Below are 18,368 nucleotides of genomic sequence, written 5' to 3'. Positions count from 1 at the left end.
TCAAAGGCACATGATGCATGTGCATCTGAAGTGGAGTGCCCACGGGGACATACACCTCCACTTCTCCTTTTTGTATTTGTACATGATTTTTAAAGGGATTAAATGGAGTCTTAATGATAATGCTAGCTATTAACACAACTATCTTCTTCCCAAGTCCTGTAGTAAAATCAACATGTTCTTTTTCTCTTATACTTAGGCATTAATGTCTGTGATCTTACATCTTTAATTATTTATTATCAAATTGCTCTCTCTAGTGCTGCTGTATCCCCTTATGGCATGGCAGTCGCTGGATTTGGCATTCAAATGAATACCTTCTTTGCCTGGATTCTCAGACCAGCAATTGTATCTTCAGTTGAGGTCTTCTTAGCTCTTCATCCACTGAAAGGTCAATCCTGGCTTATGTTTTTGGGAGCCAGTGTTTTGCCTTCTCCTCTAATCATGAAAAGGAACATACAGCTTTCCAGTGGCAACTAGTTCAAGAAGTTGCAGAGCCGGATGGAATTTACAGGCAACAGCAGGGAGGGACCAATTCACTGGATACCAAACTACAAAACGCTAGAGCTAAATTGTCTGTCTGCTGCAGGGATTGTGAAATCTTTTAAGTACTTCAAACAGAAGTACAATGAACATAGGGGCAAAGCTGGCAAGCTGTTGGCTGCAGCTGTCAGATCCTGAAAATTAGGGAATCAAATTTTGACACTTAGAAGGGTAGATGGTTCAATTACAAGTGATCCTAGGTAAACCTGTGATATTTTTAGCTCTTTTCATAGCACATCATACTTTTCAGAGTTCAACGTAGGACCCCTGGAGCCTAGACTTTCCCAGGGTATCAGAATTAAATAGGATCAAAGCTGGGTTCACCCATAGTAGATGAAGTTAAAAAGAACATTTGTTGAGAATGTAGCCTATGGCATCCCATGGATTTTTAAACATGTAGTTGAGTTAAGCAACTTGCTTGCTTGGTGAATTATTTTTACATACAAATCTCTCTCTCTCAAGCAGAAATATTTTGTTTGCAAATATCAGGAGAAGAAAAGAGGCCTTTGACTATAGATCATTCAGCCCCCAAAGTGTCCTAGTCAGTGTGAGTCCATCAAAAAAACAAACTTCTGTTAGCAATACTAGATAGATAACTTTAAAAATATGGTCATCAAGGAGCTGGCAGTTTAGGCGTTAATGGGTTTGAGCAGGGACTTGGGATATATTTTCCCCACCATTATGCAACCATCTCTTTCTCTTAACTACCAAGTGAAATATTGGAGAAAGGTTTTAATCCTTTCTGCCAAAGGTTCTATAAATAAATTAAACAGGGGGAAAGAATGTTACGGTCAATCCCACTGTGAGTACAAAGATGGCAAGTCTATAGAATTGCTACTGAAGCCAAAAGCTCTTGCTGTAAGACATTAACCATCACTGAAACCAAATGTATGTTGTAAGTCCGACTTAAAATATGGCTTCACACAACTGAATGCTCTCTCAGCACTGACAGGCATGAATAAAGCATTAATCTTATTGATCTCCATGTTTTCAGTGATAACTGGAAGCACTCTTTCATTAAATATATTTGGATTGGTACAAATTATTACTAATGGCTGTTGTAATATCCCTTCCTGCCCAGCAGCAAGCATCTTAGAAGAAACTTGCTAGTTAACATTAATGAAGAACTTCCGTGATTGGCCTGTCTGATGAGCAGGTTGTAGGATAACTTTCCTTTTAATATACCAAAATAATTGGCTTCTCTCTAAAAGTTTCTCCTTAGTATATGAGTCATTAGTCATATGTAAAAATATCTATACTGGCTCAAACACAGAGATCTGAGATTATTGAAAACCTGTCATGCCCAGGAACTTTCTCTGACTGAATTTTAATTGCTTGCAAGGCCTTTATCATGTTAATTGGACTGGCTAGAAAATTAACCATCTGCTCCTTGATTCTCAGTACACCGATTTGACTAAGATTTTTTATGGCTGGCGTACTGAGACAATGATAGTGTCCCAATGTTAACAAAACTGCTTGTTCAGAATCTGCATTCAATTCTTAATTTTAGAAATAAAAGATCCCTTTTGGGGATTTAGACTGACCTAATATTATCCAGGTGTTCTTAATTATTAATAATTTAGATGGTTTTCGATACCTTGACACAATTGCTGCTAAAATCTTTTCTTCACATTTAATACCTTGTTTTCGACATTGACTTTCTGCAAAAAGAAGTATTTTTAATATTATGCATCCAAAATGATATCACCACATTCAGTGATTGCCACAAAAGTAAGGGATTAATTTGTGGATTTGTTTCACCCCATCCTCTCACCCCCCAAAAACCCAGCCTCTCCTTTCATCTTTTGAATGTTTGCTGCTGTTAATCCTGTAGTAAGGAGTTTGTGAAATCTCCATTCTTTTGTTCTTTTTCCTGTTTATATGATATAGGATACCCAAATAAACTAGTGCCTGGCTACATCTGAAAGATTTTTCTCTACTAAATCTTTAAAAATTAATAACTAAGAAGTCAATGGCAGTATTAATGATAAAGTAGAAAATAAAATTCTTAACCCTTATAGTGGAGCAAGTTCTGCTGAGATTTACACCATTTCCTACTTCACTGGAACTGCCCAGGGTGAATCAGTACAGAATATGGCCCATCATGTTTATAAATGCATAATCCCAAGCACTCAAAAATAATGGGATTGGCTTAAAAATAATTAGATTTTAAAAATAAATATTTTGGATTGTCTTTTGTTGTTGTTTTTTCCTGCTGGTTTTTGGGCCTTTAGGGTTCTCAAGCTTTTCTCTGCAACTGTGAGGGCTAGAAACTTACAACATGACTCCACAAGCAGGATCTTAAAGAAAAACACCAAATATTGTGAGTTGTTTAAACTTCTGATTGACACTTTTGGTTATTGAAAGAAATCTAGAAGAAAACCTGAACTAACATAAATCAGAATTATGCTGCTTGCAAAGGGCTCAATCTTGCAGAGCACTTGAGCATATTCTTAGATTTAAGTATGTTAGTACTGCCGTTTGAAGTCAATGGAACTACTTGTGCTTAAAGTTAAGAATGTACTTGTGTTTGCAAGATTGGGGCCAAATGCTGAGCACTTTGCAGGATCAAGCCCTAAACTGTGTATAGTACATATAATGGACATAGTTTATAGAGGATTAGAGTATATTGTATGCCAGTGTTCTTTCATTTGGGAAAGGATTACGAAAACACAGGAAGCAAAGAAATAGGAGGGAACGAAGATAACCATTTATGTTCCTAAGAATATAGTTCTTTAAAAACAAAGACTTAGAAATGTTGCCTGTTTGTTTATGATACACTGCCCTTTCCAGGATTGCTTTGATTGTGTCAAATATCCCAGATACACTGAGAATTGTAAGAGGTGCTAGGTCAAAAGCCAGGTGACGTAACCATATGAAGGGAATATGTTACTTAAGTGTTACTTTTCAGGAAAGGAAAGATGATCTTGTGGTTAAAGCGTAGGACTGAGAGTTAGGAAATCTAGGTTTTGGCTCCAATTCAGGAAAGCACGTAAGCATGTGCTTAACATGCTTACGTGCTTTGCTGAATGAGGGGATAAATTTACAGCTGTCCCACAGATTTCCTGTGTGCTCTTGTGAAAGTCAATTTAATAGCTCTGACTCAGTTTCCCCATCTGTAAAATGATAATACTTATCCATCTCACAAGGGTGTTGTGAGACTTAATACATTAATATTTCTAAAGTGCCTTTAGATACTAAGATGGAAGTCAGTAGAGCAGGGTAAGTGATAGTGTTGGTGGATCTTTAAATAAAAAGTGAGGGTTATATAGCTAATCTGTCCTGGGATTCTAGGTACCCACGTGCCTCAGAACTATAAGTTCTGGTCAAAGTCCGACTTTTATTCAATCCATTTTATAGCATAACTAGCAGGCTTTCATCTTACATCCACCCATATAAATAATCAAGTGGAAAAGCATAATTTTTCTTTGCTTACATTCAGAGATTCTGTATCTCAGGGGGCCTCTGACTTGGCTAGCAAGCAGCAGTCAGAAGGCTGGTATGTTTACTTTAAATGTTACCTCAGCACCAGCAAATGGTTCTTGTCCAGTCATTTGATCTTTGAAGTTTAAATAACTATTAATGTTAAAAGAAAAGGAGTACTTGTGGCACCTTACAGACTAACCAATTTATCTGAGCATAAGCTTTCGTGAGCTACAGCTCATTTCATCGAATGCATTATCCGATGAAGTGAGCTGTAGCTCACGAAAACTTAAGCTTAGATAAATTGCTTAGTCTCTAAGGTGCCACAAGTACTCCTTTTCTTTTTGCGAATACAGACTAACACGGCTGCTACTCTGAAACCTATTAATATTAAGTTGCTTGAAAACAGAAAGCTCACTAGGGGACAAATGTCTTTGAAATGATACTTTACTTTGGGAACCAACAGATCCATAGGAATGCTCTAAATGAATTCTGCTTAGCTTCTATGCAGGGAAGAGATGACCTGACCTATGAGTAGATAATTGCTGGAAAATGGACTCCTTTCTATTCCTACTGGCTGGCTGAATGATCTTGGCAAGCCACTTCACCTCTGTGTGTCTCAGTTTCCCCATCTGTAAAATGGGGATAATTATACTGACCTCCTTTGTAAAGTGCTTTGAGATCTACCAATGAAATGTGCTATATAAGAGCGAGGTGGATAATTTGAAAGCAATTTGGCTAAACATAGCTACTTAAAGGCTTCTTACCAGAGTAAAATGTAATATTTTATTAAAAGCTTTAAGGGCCTGATTTTTCCCCCCACAGCTCAAGATGAGTTGCAGGGCACTGCAGATGCTAAGCATATCTGCAAATAATCATAGAATCATGGAACCGGAAGTGACCTCGAGGGGTCATCTAGTCCAGTCCCCTGCACTCGTGGCAGGACTAATTATCTCGACCATTCCTGACAGGTGTTTGTCTAACCTGCTCTTAAAAATCTCCAATGATGGAGAGTCCACCACCTCCTTAGGGAAACTTATTTCAGTGCTTAACCACCCTGACAGGAAGTTTTTCGTAATGTCCAACCTACATCTCCCTTGCTGAAATTTAAACCCATTGCTTCTTGTCCTATCCTCGGAGGTTAAGAAAAAACTTCTTCCTCCTCCTTGTAACAACCTTTTACATAGTTGAAATGCCCTAGTATGCTTTCACACATTTGAAAGGATTGGTAATTTGCAATTAGACTAGTTATAAATTCCCTGATTTGAGGGATCTCTTGGTTTGATTCTTGGCTGCTGGGCTAGGGAGCACCTGGGCTGCCATAGATCTGATAAATCTGCCATGAGCTCATTTCCAGTTAGATTTAACTGGAGTTTCACCTGCTGACCTAGCACTGAATTTGGCCCTGCATTTAGGAGGGTTTTTAAATCTGTGTTACATTTGGAAAAGACTAAGTCTGTAGAAATTCTGCCAGGTTATTTGATTCATTATCTACAGAACACTGTCATCTTGCTACTACGGCTTATATCTTGTTTTATAGTTTCATGTAACTAGAATAATGTAAAATTCAAGATATGCATTTATAAACCAGGAGATTGCACTATATTAGAGCCAGATTTTCATGGCCTAAAATGGATGGGGTTGCAACCCTGTCCACATGTCCGTATCTGAAGGTTTCGTCAATTTTTTTGGTTTTGGATGGGTTGCTTATTATATGGCCCAGACTCAATCGCTAATAATTGAACATCTGTGAAATCAGTTCTTTATTCAACAGGGTCCTTTGGTTTCCATTATTAAGTAGATTATGCTTGGCAAAATACTGAATATGCAAATACTGTGTCTCCCACTCAGGCTATTTTCAAGACCTTAAAAGTAGTTATGGAAGTGAGGAGAATAACAGCTTGCTTTCAACCCTGGGGTAAACTGACAGAAAATCATTCAGATCTGACAGCTGTCTATAGTCACATGTGAAAAAAGTTTCTTCTCTTACATAATTCTTTACTATATTCTGCTGTCCAAATGAAATATCACTGGAACTCCTCCATCAAGAGAGAGGAAGGCAATCCATGTTTTTCTTGTATGGGTTTGTGTTAGTTGGTATCATGTCTGATTATTTTGTAACAAAGTATCTGCTGTAATAGCTTGAAAACCACAGAAAATTCAGTGTTTGCACAAGTGATAAAACTTTTTTTTCTAGTCTGTATAAACTCAGAGGATGTGTTTGAATTGACTGTTATAAAACGTTTCTTTTGCTAATTAACGGGATAAATTTCCAACAATAATATTACAATTGCACTGAGGTCTTTATTGTAACAAAACTACTGCTTTACTGTTAGTGCTATGACTTTTGTGACCTTGTCTATCCTTGTCCTAGGTAATACGCACAATGTAAAATGGTCTCCTAAAGCCACACATACTCCAATCTGCATAGAGCACATTGAGTAATTTGTGGGTTTGTTCTTTCACGAAAAACGCTTATAGCTTTTGGCTTTAAAAATAGTTCTGGAGCATAGCAAGATAGAAAAAGCTTTGGCCTAGATATTGCACAGGATGGCAGATGAACAGGGTGGATTTCATTTTGGGCATTTTGCCCAGGACACTTTTTATAGAACACAGTTACTCTAAGGTTTCTTAGGCTGTAGTCACATCAGTTTTATGCATTATTCTTCAACAGGGAAATTCACTCACAAGCTAGGTACTTTCATGCATCTTAATTTTTAAAGTTTAAAATTGTATCTATGGTAATAGGACTGCTGATATTTTCTTGTGATTCTTTGTTAGTAGAATGCACTAATTCTACAATAATGACTTTATCCCAGCTCAATATTTTGAAACCTGTTTTACACTAAATTATCATAGCGTATTTTATTTGTTTTGAATTCCTTGCTCTCCATTTGTGGTTCTAAAAGCACTTTACAAATGTCAGTGATTTTTGCCTCATAACATCCCTGTGAGGTGTATCAATAAGAGCTAACCTCATTTTATAAATGGGAAAACTAAGAGATAAGAGAAAGTTTAGGTCCTACATTAAAAAAAAAAAAAGTTAGTAATTCAAAGAGCCTCAGTTCTTCTGCATTTAACTTAAGAGACACCTAGGGCCTGATTTTTCAGGGGTATATCAAGTTGAACACGTAAGAACTGAGAAACAGATTAAGTAAATGTGATGATCTGTAAAACTCTGGATTATTATGCTTTACTTTTTAATAAGCAAAAATTGAACTCCTGTTCACTAATTCTAGCTGTGCGCCTTTTATGCTAGTTCTGTGTATGACAGTCCTTCAGCTGGGTACACAGAGTGAAGAGTTGACTCTACTCTACCCTGTCCTTTTGTTAAAAATGATTAGTCAATAATATCTTTCAATTCAGCAAGAGACATTAAAAGAGATCAGTATTTTAACTACTTACAACCAGTACTTAAAATCAAGAATCTTTTCCCTATGGCCCTTTTCAATTTTCTCGTAGCGTTTTTCTGCCCTTTCCCATCATACTTGAGAACTCATAGAGTTTAAGGTCAGAAGGGATCACCAGTCAGACCTCCTGTATGTCACAAGCCACCAACACTGCACATTAACCCAACAACCAAAATTAGACCAAAGTATTACAACCTTCAGGAGACTAGACTATTATGTGCCACTGGCAGAGAATAGGAGAAACCGACCGAAGTGCACCAGTGCTCGAGGCCCCTGCAATGGCAGGGAAATAATTAAATGAGATATACCCAGACAATTGTGGCAAGTGACCTGCCCCACCTGGTGCCGAGGAAGATGAAAACCCCCCAAGATCACTGCCAAACTGACCTAGGGGAAATTCCTTCCCAACGCCACATATGGTGATCAGTTAGACCTTGAGCATGTGAGCAAGAACCAGCCAGCCAAGCACCTGAGAGAGAATGCTAAGTTGGCGCCACCTCAGAGCTCTGGTTAACCCCGTCCATCTCCAGATGTGGCCATCCTTGATACTTCAGAGAAAGGAGGGTTTTTTTTAAATACTCCCTAGAATACATGGGGGTGGGGGAATCAGTTCCTGACCCCTGCAGGTGACTCGCTGAAACCCTGAAGCGTGAGCTTTAGGATCATAGGACTCTGTAATTCTCTGTAATTCCTGTGTTCATTGGTTAAATTTGAGAAAAAAAAATAAACTCTTAATTTTAAAAAAATTTAAATTGCCACAGTGACATGGATCAGAGGTAATTGGAACATTAATGATAATACTTATCCACTGCCTTTCATCTTAGGAGAGGAAGGACAATCTTGTGGCTCAAGCCCATGAATAGACCTGAGTTCTAGACCCGACTCTGCCACAAATGTCTTGTCACTTTGAGCAAGTCATCTCTGTGTCTCAGTTTCCATCTGTAAAGTGGGAATAATAATGATTATCTACTTCACAAGGATGTTGTGCAGTTCAGTTCTGTAAAGCTCTTTGATGTTCTTGGATGGAAGGCATTCTCATGTACGTGCAAAGTACTATTATGTTAACTTTATTATTATCCAAGGGTCTACAAAAATTTGCAAACATCAGTTAGCCTTTCTAGCCCCTCAGTGGGGCAGGTAAGTAGAAATTAATGATTTCCATGTTCCAAATGGCTAAACAGAGGTATAGAGAGATAGAACTGACTTTTCTGATGGCTCATGGTGAGTGATTGGCAGAACTGAAAATAGAACCTGGGAGCCCTGACTTCCAGTTCTCTGCTAAATGCTATCTGAACAGGCTAGTTTATTGTAGTTTAATTGCTATCTGAATAGGCTAGTTAGAAAGCGTGATAAGGCCTTTTTTTTTTTCATTCAAATTAAATTACAAATATCCCTGTTATGTCTCATTTCAGTTTAAACGATATGTTAATAAGCTTCGAAGCAAGAACACATTTTATAAAAAGAAGCGTGTAGAAATAGCAGAAATTACAGCCGAGTATGGTATCCTACAGAGAACAGAAGAACTCCTAAAACAACGTCATGAGGCTATTCAGCAACAATTGGTAAGGCAAAATTCTCCCACTCCATACATTCTAGCCACAGCGATAACCATCAATACAATGATATGGACATAATTGGTTTGGAATTTTTTAATGTGTTTTAATCTTTAAAGCTCTCTTACTATTATTAGCTAAACACTGATAAAGCGTGCTTGGTATAGGAATTGTTTTAATCTGCCAGTTATACTCCGCTATCGTATTTCATGACTAGAAATAGTTTCTTATAGACAGTAGTTCAAGCTCTACATTTTTTTTTCTTGAGTCTGACGGGCCTAATCCTGCACTCAAGTGAAGTCATGGGCAAAAATGTTATTGACTTCAACAGAAGTGGGACTAGGTCCTTAATTAGTTGAAGGTAAGCTTTGGTATATTTTGAGGGCTTTAAAATTACTTTATCAACAATAAGGTACAGATACAAGCTGTCAGAGATACTGGAATAGTATTTAAAAATAGCAACAACAAAATCCAAGCATTAAGAAGCAAAGGTACTTCACAGTGGTTCTTGAAGTAAGTTAGAGAATATGTATTACTCAGAAATTGAAAACTAGCCAAACTCAGCTTCTACCACTAAACAACAAGAAAACGAAAGGAGGACTTGTGGCACCTTAGAGACTAAGCAATTTATTTGAGCATAATCTTTCGTGAGCTACAGCTCACTTCATCGGATGTGGGTGTGGGTGTGGATTTCCCACACCAATCAAGGGCAACTGAATATGCGTGTGTACAGAGTACAAGTCTCCAGAGAATGTATATCCATTCTAATTGCAATAGAATTTTACAGCAAGGTAGATAATGTACATTAGTTATCCTGCAGTAAAAAACACACCCTTTTTGGCAATGAAGACAAAGCCTATATCTAACTCCATATAGCTATTAAACCCCATAAAATGCGCCACACCATAGTGGCTGTAGATATTCTAAGATTAATGTTTTTAAAACCACTAGAGTTGAATGGGTTTTTGTAAGACTGATCCACTTGGAGTTGGTATGTGTGTGTCACTTTTAGAGATTTAATGCCCTGCATACTAGTCTACCATGACTGCTTGAGTCGTTGCTCAACATTCTGTATTACAAACTTACATTTCTTTGCATATTTAATGATTAGCTACTGTAACCACTGTGTGAATGAACAGGTAAAGTTTTGTTAAACTGTGAAAGGAATAAAAATAGTTAAGAGAATAATTTCTCTACTGTATTACATCCCAAATAATTTGAAGAAATATATAGGAAAAATAGCTTTATATATTGAGGCATTACCGTAAACTATTTTCTTCTGTAAAAAAACAGCATTGGAGAATACAGTTGGCAAAACAGTTCAGAAATACTGTATTCTGTTCTCATTTACAAAGTAGGTTTTTTTATAGAATTAGCTATATTTACTACAGATTACATCCTCCAAAATAGGCATCCCTCTTTTTATATATTTAATTGCTCTAGAGAAGATCTGATCCAAAACCCACTGAAGTCAATGGGAAACTTTCTTTTGACTTCAGTTAGCTTAGAATTACCCCCAGATAGAGGTCTTGCAGAAAATAGTTAATAACCTACCAGTTGAACAGAATGGCAGATACTTTAGTTAGTTCTTACGGCAGTCATAGAGTTTCATCACTCTTAAAATAAACTGATTCTAGCACTTAACTTCACTTTCAGCATTCTTGCAATATTTCACTTACATTAAAGAACTTGCTCCATGGTCTGCCAGCACCTGTCCTCACATTTTGTATTTGTTTCCTATGTCCACAGCAAGCTATTGAGGACAAGAAGGGTATCTCTGGATACAGTTACACACAGGAGGAGTTGGAGAGAGTATCTGCGGCAAAGAGCGAGATGGATGAAATGAAGGGACGAACATTAGATAACATGTCTGAAATGGTGATTTTGCCTAATTTAACAATTGTATTTCTGCAAGCTGGATGTTTAATTTTAGAAAAAATAAAATCAGGATTAACATTTCTGGCACAGGTTTTAAAATAAAATGCAATGTATGTTTGTAGAAATACATTTTGTAATATACTTTTGGGCAATGTACAGCTACAAAGGTGACCTGGAAGAGTTTTAGTAAAATCGGGCATGTGTCTGTTTTTGATGTACAAAGAATGCCTTTTTAAAAAGTACATTTGCATGCGTGGGCAATGTTTCCTGATCGTTTTCCCTTTAGAAATATCAGGGGTATCAAATCTGGGCTTCCTTGGTTCAACATTTTTGTGATTTCAGGCATTGTCTATTGTTAGTATTGGCACCTTAATTGAAAACATGGAATGGGATTGAAACTTAACAAAGACTCCCTTTTCCAAAATGTGATTTAATCACTGGAAGTTATGGTTGTTAACAAAACCGAAACATAATGAGTTTTAAACAGCCTGACTAATCCCTTCCCCTTCTCCATTTTCAACTGTCATGAATCTTGTGATGTCGTCATTTAACTCATCATAGACAAGACAGGACTTGAATTTCTAATGAAAAAAACATGCAGAAAAAATATTTTTGAAAGCCTCTCAAGCCTTCTTTATTTATATATAGTAAAGAAACAACAAAAAAGGGCACAGTGTTGTTTTTTTTTTTTTTAACACTTTGCAGGTCCTTTTTTAAACTGACTGATGAAAATAAAAAAGCATTCTTCTCAGCCAGGAGGCTGAATATGATTTGAACAGTTAGGCAACATCATTTCATTATTTCAAAATATTTCTATTTTTCAAGGTATTTTACAATCATTTCTAAATATACTTGCAAAAACCTAATTGTTGCTGAACCAGTAATAGGAAGCCCCGGAGCAAGAGGGATTTCCTGCTCTGGAAAGTCCTGTCAGAGGAACATTGAGTACTCAGATTTATATATATTTCTACCAGGGGAAGCCCCAGCCTGTCAACACATTTGCAGAAAATATAACGTTAGAATCCAGGAGAGACTACCTGCTGGGTGTCTAACCAGTTTAAAATTAGGAGAAGGACTAGGGATTGGATTGGAATTAGATTGATGGAAAGAAAGAGGATCACACAAGTTTATTGGGAAGCAAGAGATTGCCATCAGTTAAATAAGGTTTGAACCTCATAAATGTTTGAGGTTCTACTATCTTTACTGCACACAGTGGTCCCTCTTTATGAGGACTTCATTGTAAAGCTATCCCCGTTAAAAGGCTTTTGTACTCTAGATTACAATTTGTATTGGTCCTGAGACAACTTCCATTGAAGTGAGTTCATCCATTAAGTTCAGTGGGCATTGGATTGGATCCTGTGTTCATGGAAATGCTCCCTCTTTATTACACGCTGTACAAAATACCTGGTTTTCAGAAACAGCCTTTGGGAAGGTCTACACTAGAAGTGCTGCATGGGTGCAGCTGTGCCGCTGTAGTGCGTCTCGTGAAGAGGCTCTCTGTTGATGGAAGAGCACTCTCCTATCAGCATAATTACTCCACCTCTAGGAGAGGCGGAAGCTATGTCGGCAGGAGAGCGTCTCGTGCCAGTGTGGACAGCACTTAGGTCGCTGTAATTTACATCGCTCACAAGGGGGTGTCTTTCTCACACCCCTGAGCAATGTAAGTTAAATCGTCTTACACAGTAGTGTTGACCTGTCCTTAGACAGAGAGGACTAAATTTGATGTAAATATGTGTAATTTTGTATCTATCCTGATGAAGAACATTATAAAATATCAGTAAAAGATTTTATTCTCATATTTATTTGTAGCTATTCTTTTTGTACCCACCTTACAGATCAGTATATGCAAGTAATGTTAGAAGCTGACTAGAACTTTTTGCATTTTTTCAGTTCTTGTCAGGGTTTGACAGGCCATACACCGGAGCTAAAAAAGTTCAGAGACCTTTATTCACAGTAACTTCCAGTCTAAGCAAGGTATTAGGTTGCATAATCAGCAGGGTAGAATTCATCTATATACAGAATAAACAGGCAATTCAAACCATGGGAGCAGAGCTGCAGTAGATTGTGATGGTACCCCTATTATCAAATGTACTATGTTTCTTAATTATCATTTGCCTATCATTTATTTTACATAATATATGATTCAGTCTCCTTTCTTCACATCTCATAGCTGTTTTTTCCCCATATCTTTCCCTTCCTTTGACCTCCCATTCTTTATACTCTCACTGTTTTACTAATAGCATATTCATGTAGTGCCTTTTCTTCATATATCAGGTAAAAAAACTGAATGCTATGGTGGCAGATAAGAAGTCAAGTTTAGCTCCAATTATCAAAGAATTGAGACAGTTGCGGCAGAACTGCCAGGTTAGTAAAAATGTTTAGGAATATATTGTGTAATAGACATTAGTGAACTGTCTGTGCAGTGGGACAAATTTTCAGAAATCACCTCTAAATTTTGCTTTGCAGTTTTGCCAGTGAATTCAGGGCACATCTGCGACCTGCTTTACTCCAGTTTTATACCACTATAACTGTGTTTGGTTTCAGTAGAGTTACAGCAGCATAAAACTGGTATCACAAGTGGCAAATCAGGTCTGTAGATAAGTCTGTCTGTAAACTGCCATTCAGAAGTTTGTGTCCAAAACTTGCATGTGCAGATTGCATGTGCAGATTTAGAGGCTGAGTTGAGGCCCCTATGAAAATTTAAGGCAATATGCATGTTACTTAAGTTTTATTCTTAGTTGTTGGAATCCAAAGAGCTGGATCCTCTGGTGGTACAAGTCTATATTGTCTTGTGAACATAGGTGCTGGAACTAGAGGTGTGGGGGGGCGATGCTGCAGCACCCCCTGACTTGAAGTGGCTTCCATTATATACAGGGTTTACAATTTGGTTCAATGGCTCTCAACTCCCCCACTATACAAATTTTCCAGGATCCCTGCTTGTGGATTTAAACAATTTAATTGTAAACCTTGGGGATTTTCCCCCCAGAAAAGAGAATGATTTTAATGACAAATAACACTGTTGTGTTAGTTACATGAGAGCCTTCCTTACAGCTGTATGGAAGGCAAAACCCACAAATATACATGATTTACAAACCTCTGCTACCTAATACAAGACCACAGTCAACTTGGAGGAAAGCTGGAAGATGTAGAATAGGTAAACTGTGGTGAAACTCTGATTGAGAAAAGCAATTTGCAACATGAAGTGGCCAAAGGGGTCTGGAACTCTTAAAAATCAACAATATAGCCATATTTTTCGGCTGAGGCTTTTTCCCTCACAATAGTAGTTCCTATGGTGACGACAACATCACGACAAAACAAAACATCATAATTAAGCAATAACACACCGGAACCATCTCATGTTCCAATCCTTGAAGATGGCAATTTTATCCATTGGCTTTAGAAAGCTACAGGGCTATGGGGGGGGGAAAAAAAAGTCATCCAGATCCTTAGCTGGTGTAAACTGGCCCACTCCCAATAAAGTCAGTGGAGCTCTGCCCCTTTTTTACCAGCTGAGGATTTGGACACATTCTTTTCATAATTCATTTGAAAACATGTGTCTGCAAATACAGGATAACTAAATGGGATTTAGTAGCAATATGTACTCTTTGTAGGGGAAAGTATGATAACTTTTATTGTTTGCTAAAAAGTTTTAATGCAACATCAATTTTTTTCTTTCTTTCTGCAAAGCCCAACCTATTCTTGTTTTATAATGTAAATAAATGTGGACAAAATTGTTTTTACATGGAACATAATTAATCATCTAAACTATCTTGTAAGCTTAATGTTTAAAGAGCAAGTAAAACCTTTGACACAATGTGAACAAATTAGAAATTGAATCCACCATGTTAAAGACTTTGGATATAAATATAAAAAGGAAACTTGTATGTTATGTTGTAGTTTATACTACTGATCCTCCAATATGCAGGGCTAGAAGTGATACCCTTGTAATGATACGTGTATGTCTGCTTGGTTTATGTAAGTCGCTCTCAGTGTGCCAATAGCTGAAGTCGAAGTGTGAGATTGACAAGAACTTATATTGCTTAGGTGCCTTATGTTACTAGACTCAAGTTTTCATTTACACGACCTTTTGCCCTTTTCACACCAGGAGTTAACCCAAGAATGTGATGAAAAAAAAGTCCAGTATGACAGCTGTGCAGCAGGTTTAGAAAGTAATCGCTCCACACTTGAACAGGTAAGATTGTTCTTACTGTATATTTACAAACTCTATGAAGCATATAATTCATTATGGGATAAATTCCCCCGACCCTGCCTCTGGAGAGGAAGGATGGCCCAGTGAGTGGGGCACTGGTGGGATGCGGGAGACCGAGGCTCAATTTCCTGCATTGCCACAGACTTCTTGTGTGACTTTGGGAAAGTCACCGAGCCTCTCAGTGCTTCCGTTCCTCATCTATAAAATGGGGGTCCCAGAGAGGAGATGGGGATTGGAGGAATAAAACTGCCCATTGAAATGTCACAGAATGATGCCCCTGTAACTGTTTCGGTCATGGGATATACCCACCCCACCCCCACCCCCACTTTCTGGACAAGGAAGGCCCCAGTGCACACAGGTTGGGAGTGACTTGACATCCCCAACTATGCATTTCCAGCTCCATGCATCCTGAGCTGCCTAGGGCTAGCTGGAGTTGTACACATCTCTTGTTTGAGCACAACAAATGCATTGAGTGGGTCTTCCAGGCCCATCCAATGGAATCTTGTCCTGACCAGCAAAATTCTTTTTGCAAAAGATGCATCTGCCAGAATCCCTGCTCACTCATGTAACACCTGCTGGGATAGCATTTGGCTGTTGGAATGTTAATGAATTATTACCAAGAGACATCTTCAAATGTTTATGTAACTAGAATGCCATTTTCACTAAATTAGCAAAACAAAACCAATATTTAATGGATAAATTTAATGAAATGTTAATCAGCTGCTATCCAGAGGCATACAGAGTAATTGTTTTCCCTGCGAATTTTAAAAATGCTTATACAAAGTGCCCGTTTGCTTAGGATATTGGATAGATTACAGACATTACTTTTTTGTAAATATACAAACATATACTTGTATGTCTAAGTGCTTGTCTACACCTAAAATGCTACAGCAGCACAGCTGCTCCACTATAGTGCTTCGGTGCAGACACTACCTACGTTGATGGGAGGAGTTCTCCCATCGGCGTAGGTAATCCGCCTCACCAAGAAGCGGTAGCTAGGTCGACGGAAGAATTCTTCTGTTAGCCTAGCACTGTCTGCCCTGGGGGATTAAATCAGTATAGCTACCTCTCTCGGGGGTGTGGATTTTTCACATCTCTGAGAGATGTACCTTTACTGGTGTAAAATCCTAGTGCAGACCAGGCCGAAAACAGGGATTGTATACACACAGGTTTTGAACTGCTTTAACTATATCAATTTAGAAACGGATGTAGTTAAATCCATGCAATCCCCTAGTGTGTATGCAGATATACTAGTATAAATATATATATATAGTGTGTGTGTGTGTGTATATATATATATATATATATATATATAGTATAAATATCCTTATATTGATCTAGTTTCTGGATACCAACCCTAACGGTTTTGTCTAGACTTGAATTTTAAGTCCTATTCGAACATGTTAATTGATTGTCAATTAACATGTTAGCTAACATGATTGTACCTTCTGATGTAGACCTTTCACAAATGTGTTCCAGGACACAAATACTTATGACATGAATAAGAACTAGGATTTGAGTCCTGGAACACATTTGTGAAGTGTCTGTATTAGAAATTATGATCGTGTTAGTTAAACATGTTCACTGGTAATCAATTAACATGTGTTAGAACATGCCTGAAAATTCAAGTCTAGACAAAACACTAAGGGGCCAAAGGGTTTTTTTAATCCTTTCATTACCATTTTAAAAGGAGCTTTAATACTGGAAAACCCAAATGATTTAAACATTTAAGGAACTGAACAGTATGTAGTGATGTGCATTACCTTCATTTGCTGCGACAGAATTTTAAGATCTTTTGGTTGAGAACTCTCTTAAATATAAAAGTGCTGAATGTCTCAGATTTAAATTGATGTAATCTTTATAGAATTCAAAAGATTTTGAGCCCAAAGCAGAGAATAATGCTTTGCACAATAAGCAAAGGGAATTCAATTACTAATTCACATGAAGGTAGGGGCCATTGACTGCAGTTAGAATTCTGCACTCAAAATGATGGCAGGATGTTGCCCTAAACACTTCCAGTTGTACTTTGTACAATAACAGTCTGTCTGCTGGGGACTTCAAGAATACTGCCTAATAAAATATATTGTTCTCATACTGCAGGAAGTAAAAGGGCTGCGTGAGGAATGTATTCAGGAAGAAAGCTGCTATCATCATACTAACTGCATGAAAAAGGTAAGTCCACAAGAGAGAAGCCTAAACTTGCATAGGTGAGAATATTTAAGTAGGAAAGATGGTATATGTCTAAAATATGCTGTGTATTTCTTTTTAGAATCTAGAAATACAACTTCAACGTGCTAAAGATGAGATGAAGACGTATGTTTCCCCAGATCCACAAGACAGAAGAAAAGCAATTAGGTAAATGTTCTTGTCTGTCTCTTGTGTGTTAATTCAGAGGATTTTTATAAACTGAGCCTAAAGTTATAGATGTTTTCATTGGTATTTGAACTGGAAGAAGGAATTCACCATCTAAGCTTAAAAATACTATAATATTCAAAAAATAAATATCCTGCATCTAAAAGATATTGTTGTATACCCAGTAGTTCTCTCAAACATACCAAAAATCTTTCCCTTTGCGTTGGAGACTATCGGCCAGACAGTAACTTTGAACTCCAGGTTCCCATTGGAAATGGATGCAGAGATGTCTTGCCGCAGCCAAGCCCAGGGAGGAAATATGGCTGAGTCAGACAGAGAGAGTCAGCCAAGTTTCCTCCGGGGGTTCCTGAAAGCGCACACTGAAGCAGCAAATCTGCCACCTTTTCAAGGGAGTCCAGCATGCGTTGTCCTCAGATCCTGACCAGCTCTTGCCAGCACTTGCACGGGTGCTTGAAAAGCGAAGTGCTGGTGCTCCGTAGGAGAACTGGGTGCTGTTCCTTGTGCCCTCCTGACACCACCCACCCCAGCAGACACAAGTGGGTGCTGTTCCTTGTGCCCTCCTGACACCACCCACCCCAGCAGACACAAGAGGGTGCTGTTCCTTGTGCCCTCCTGACACCACCCACCCCAGCAGACACAAGTGGGTGCTGTTCCTTGTGCCCTCCTGACACCACCCACCCCAGCAGACACAAGTGGGTGCTGTTCCTTGTGCCCTCCTGACACCATCCACCCCAGCAGACACAAGTGGGTGCTGTTCCTTGTGCCCTCCTGACACCATCCACCCCAGCAGACACAAGTGGGTGCCACTGGAACATAAATATTTAATAACAATGACCAGTCACTTACGTGCGGAGAAGAACTCCAGTGTTCTACAGAGGGGCCGTTATTAGAACACTAGAACTGAAACTGGGAACTGGTGCAGGAGAAAAGTGAGAGGGCTGAGTTGAGGGGGAAGAGAATTTAATGAATGTAACTTAAAAACAC

At 38.2% G+C, this 18,368-nt stretch overlaps 1 protein-coding gene across 4 annotated transcripts in view; it reads left to right on the top strand.

Moving 5' to 3' along the window:
- The window catches only part of IFT81 (intraflagellar transport 81), a 66,593-nt gene that overhangs the window by 37,265 nt on the left and 10,960 nt on the right, over positions 1 to 18,368 (top strand). For all 4 annotated transcript variants that reach the window (XM_073312632.1, XM_073312628.1, XM_073312629.1 and 1 more), the window contains 6 exons: positions 8,783 to 8,932; positions 10,673 to 10,801; positions 13,076 to 13,165; positions 14,907 to 14,993; positions 17,112 to 17,183; positions 17,281 to 17,366. In XM_073312632.1, the coding sequence (XP_073168733.1) occupies positions 8,783 to 8,932; positions 10,673 to 10,801; positions 13,076 to 13,165; positions 14,907 to 14,993; positions 17,112 to 17,183; positions 17,281 to 17,366 (614 nt within the window). The remainder of the gene's footprint in view (positions 1 to 8,782; positions 8,933 to 10,672; positions 10,802 to 13,075; positions 13,166 to 14,906; positions 14,994 to 17,111; positions 17,184 to 17,280; positions 17,367 to 18,368) is intronic.

This window comes from Lepidochelys kempii, chromosome 15 (genome assembly GCF_965140265.1).
Source record: "Lepidochelys kempii isolate rLepKem1 chromosome 15, rLepKem1.hap2, whole genome shotgun sequence".
Taxonomy (NCBI): Eukaryota; Metazoa; Chordata; order Testudines; family Cheloniidae; genus Lepidochelys; species Lepidochelys kempii.
The sequence above is the reverse complement of the archived record's forward strand: the minus strand, read 5'-3'. Positions and strand labels throughout refer to the sequence as shown.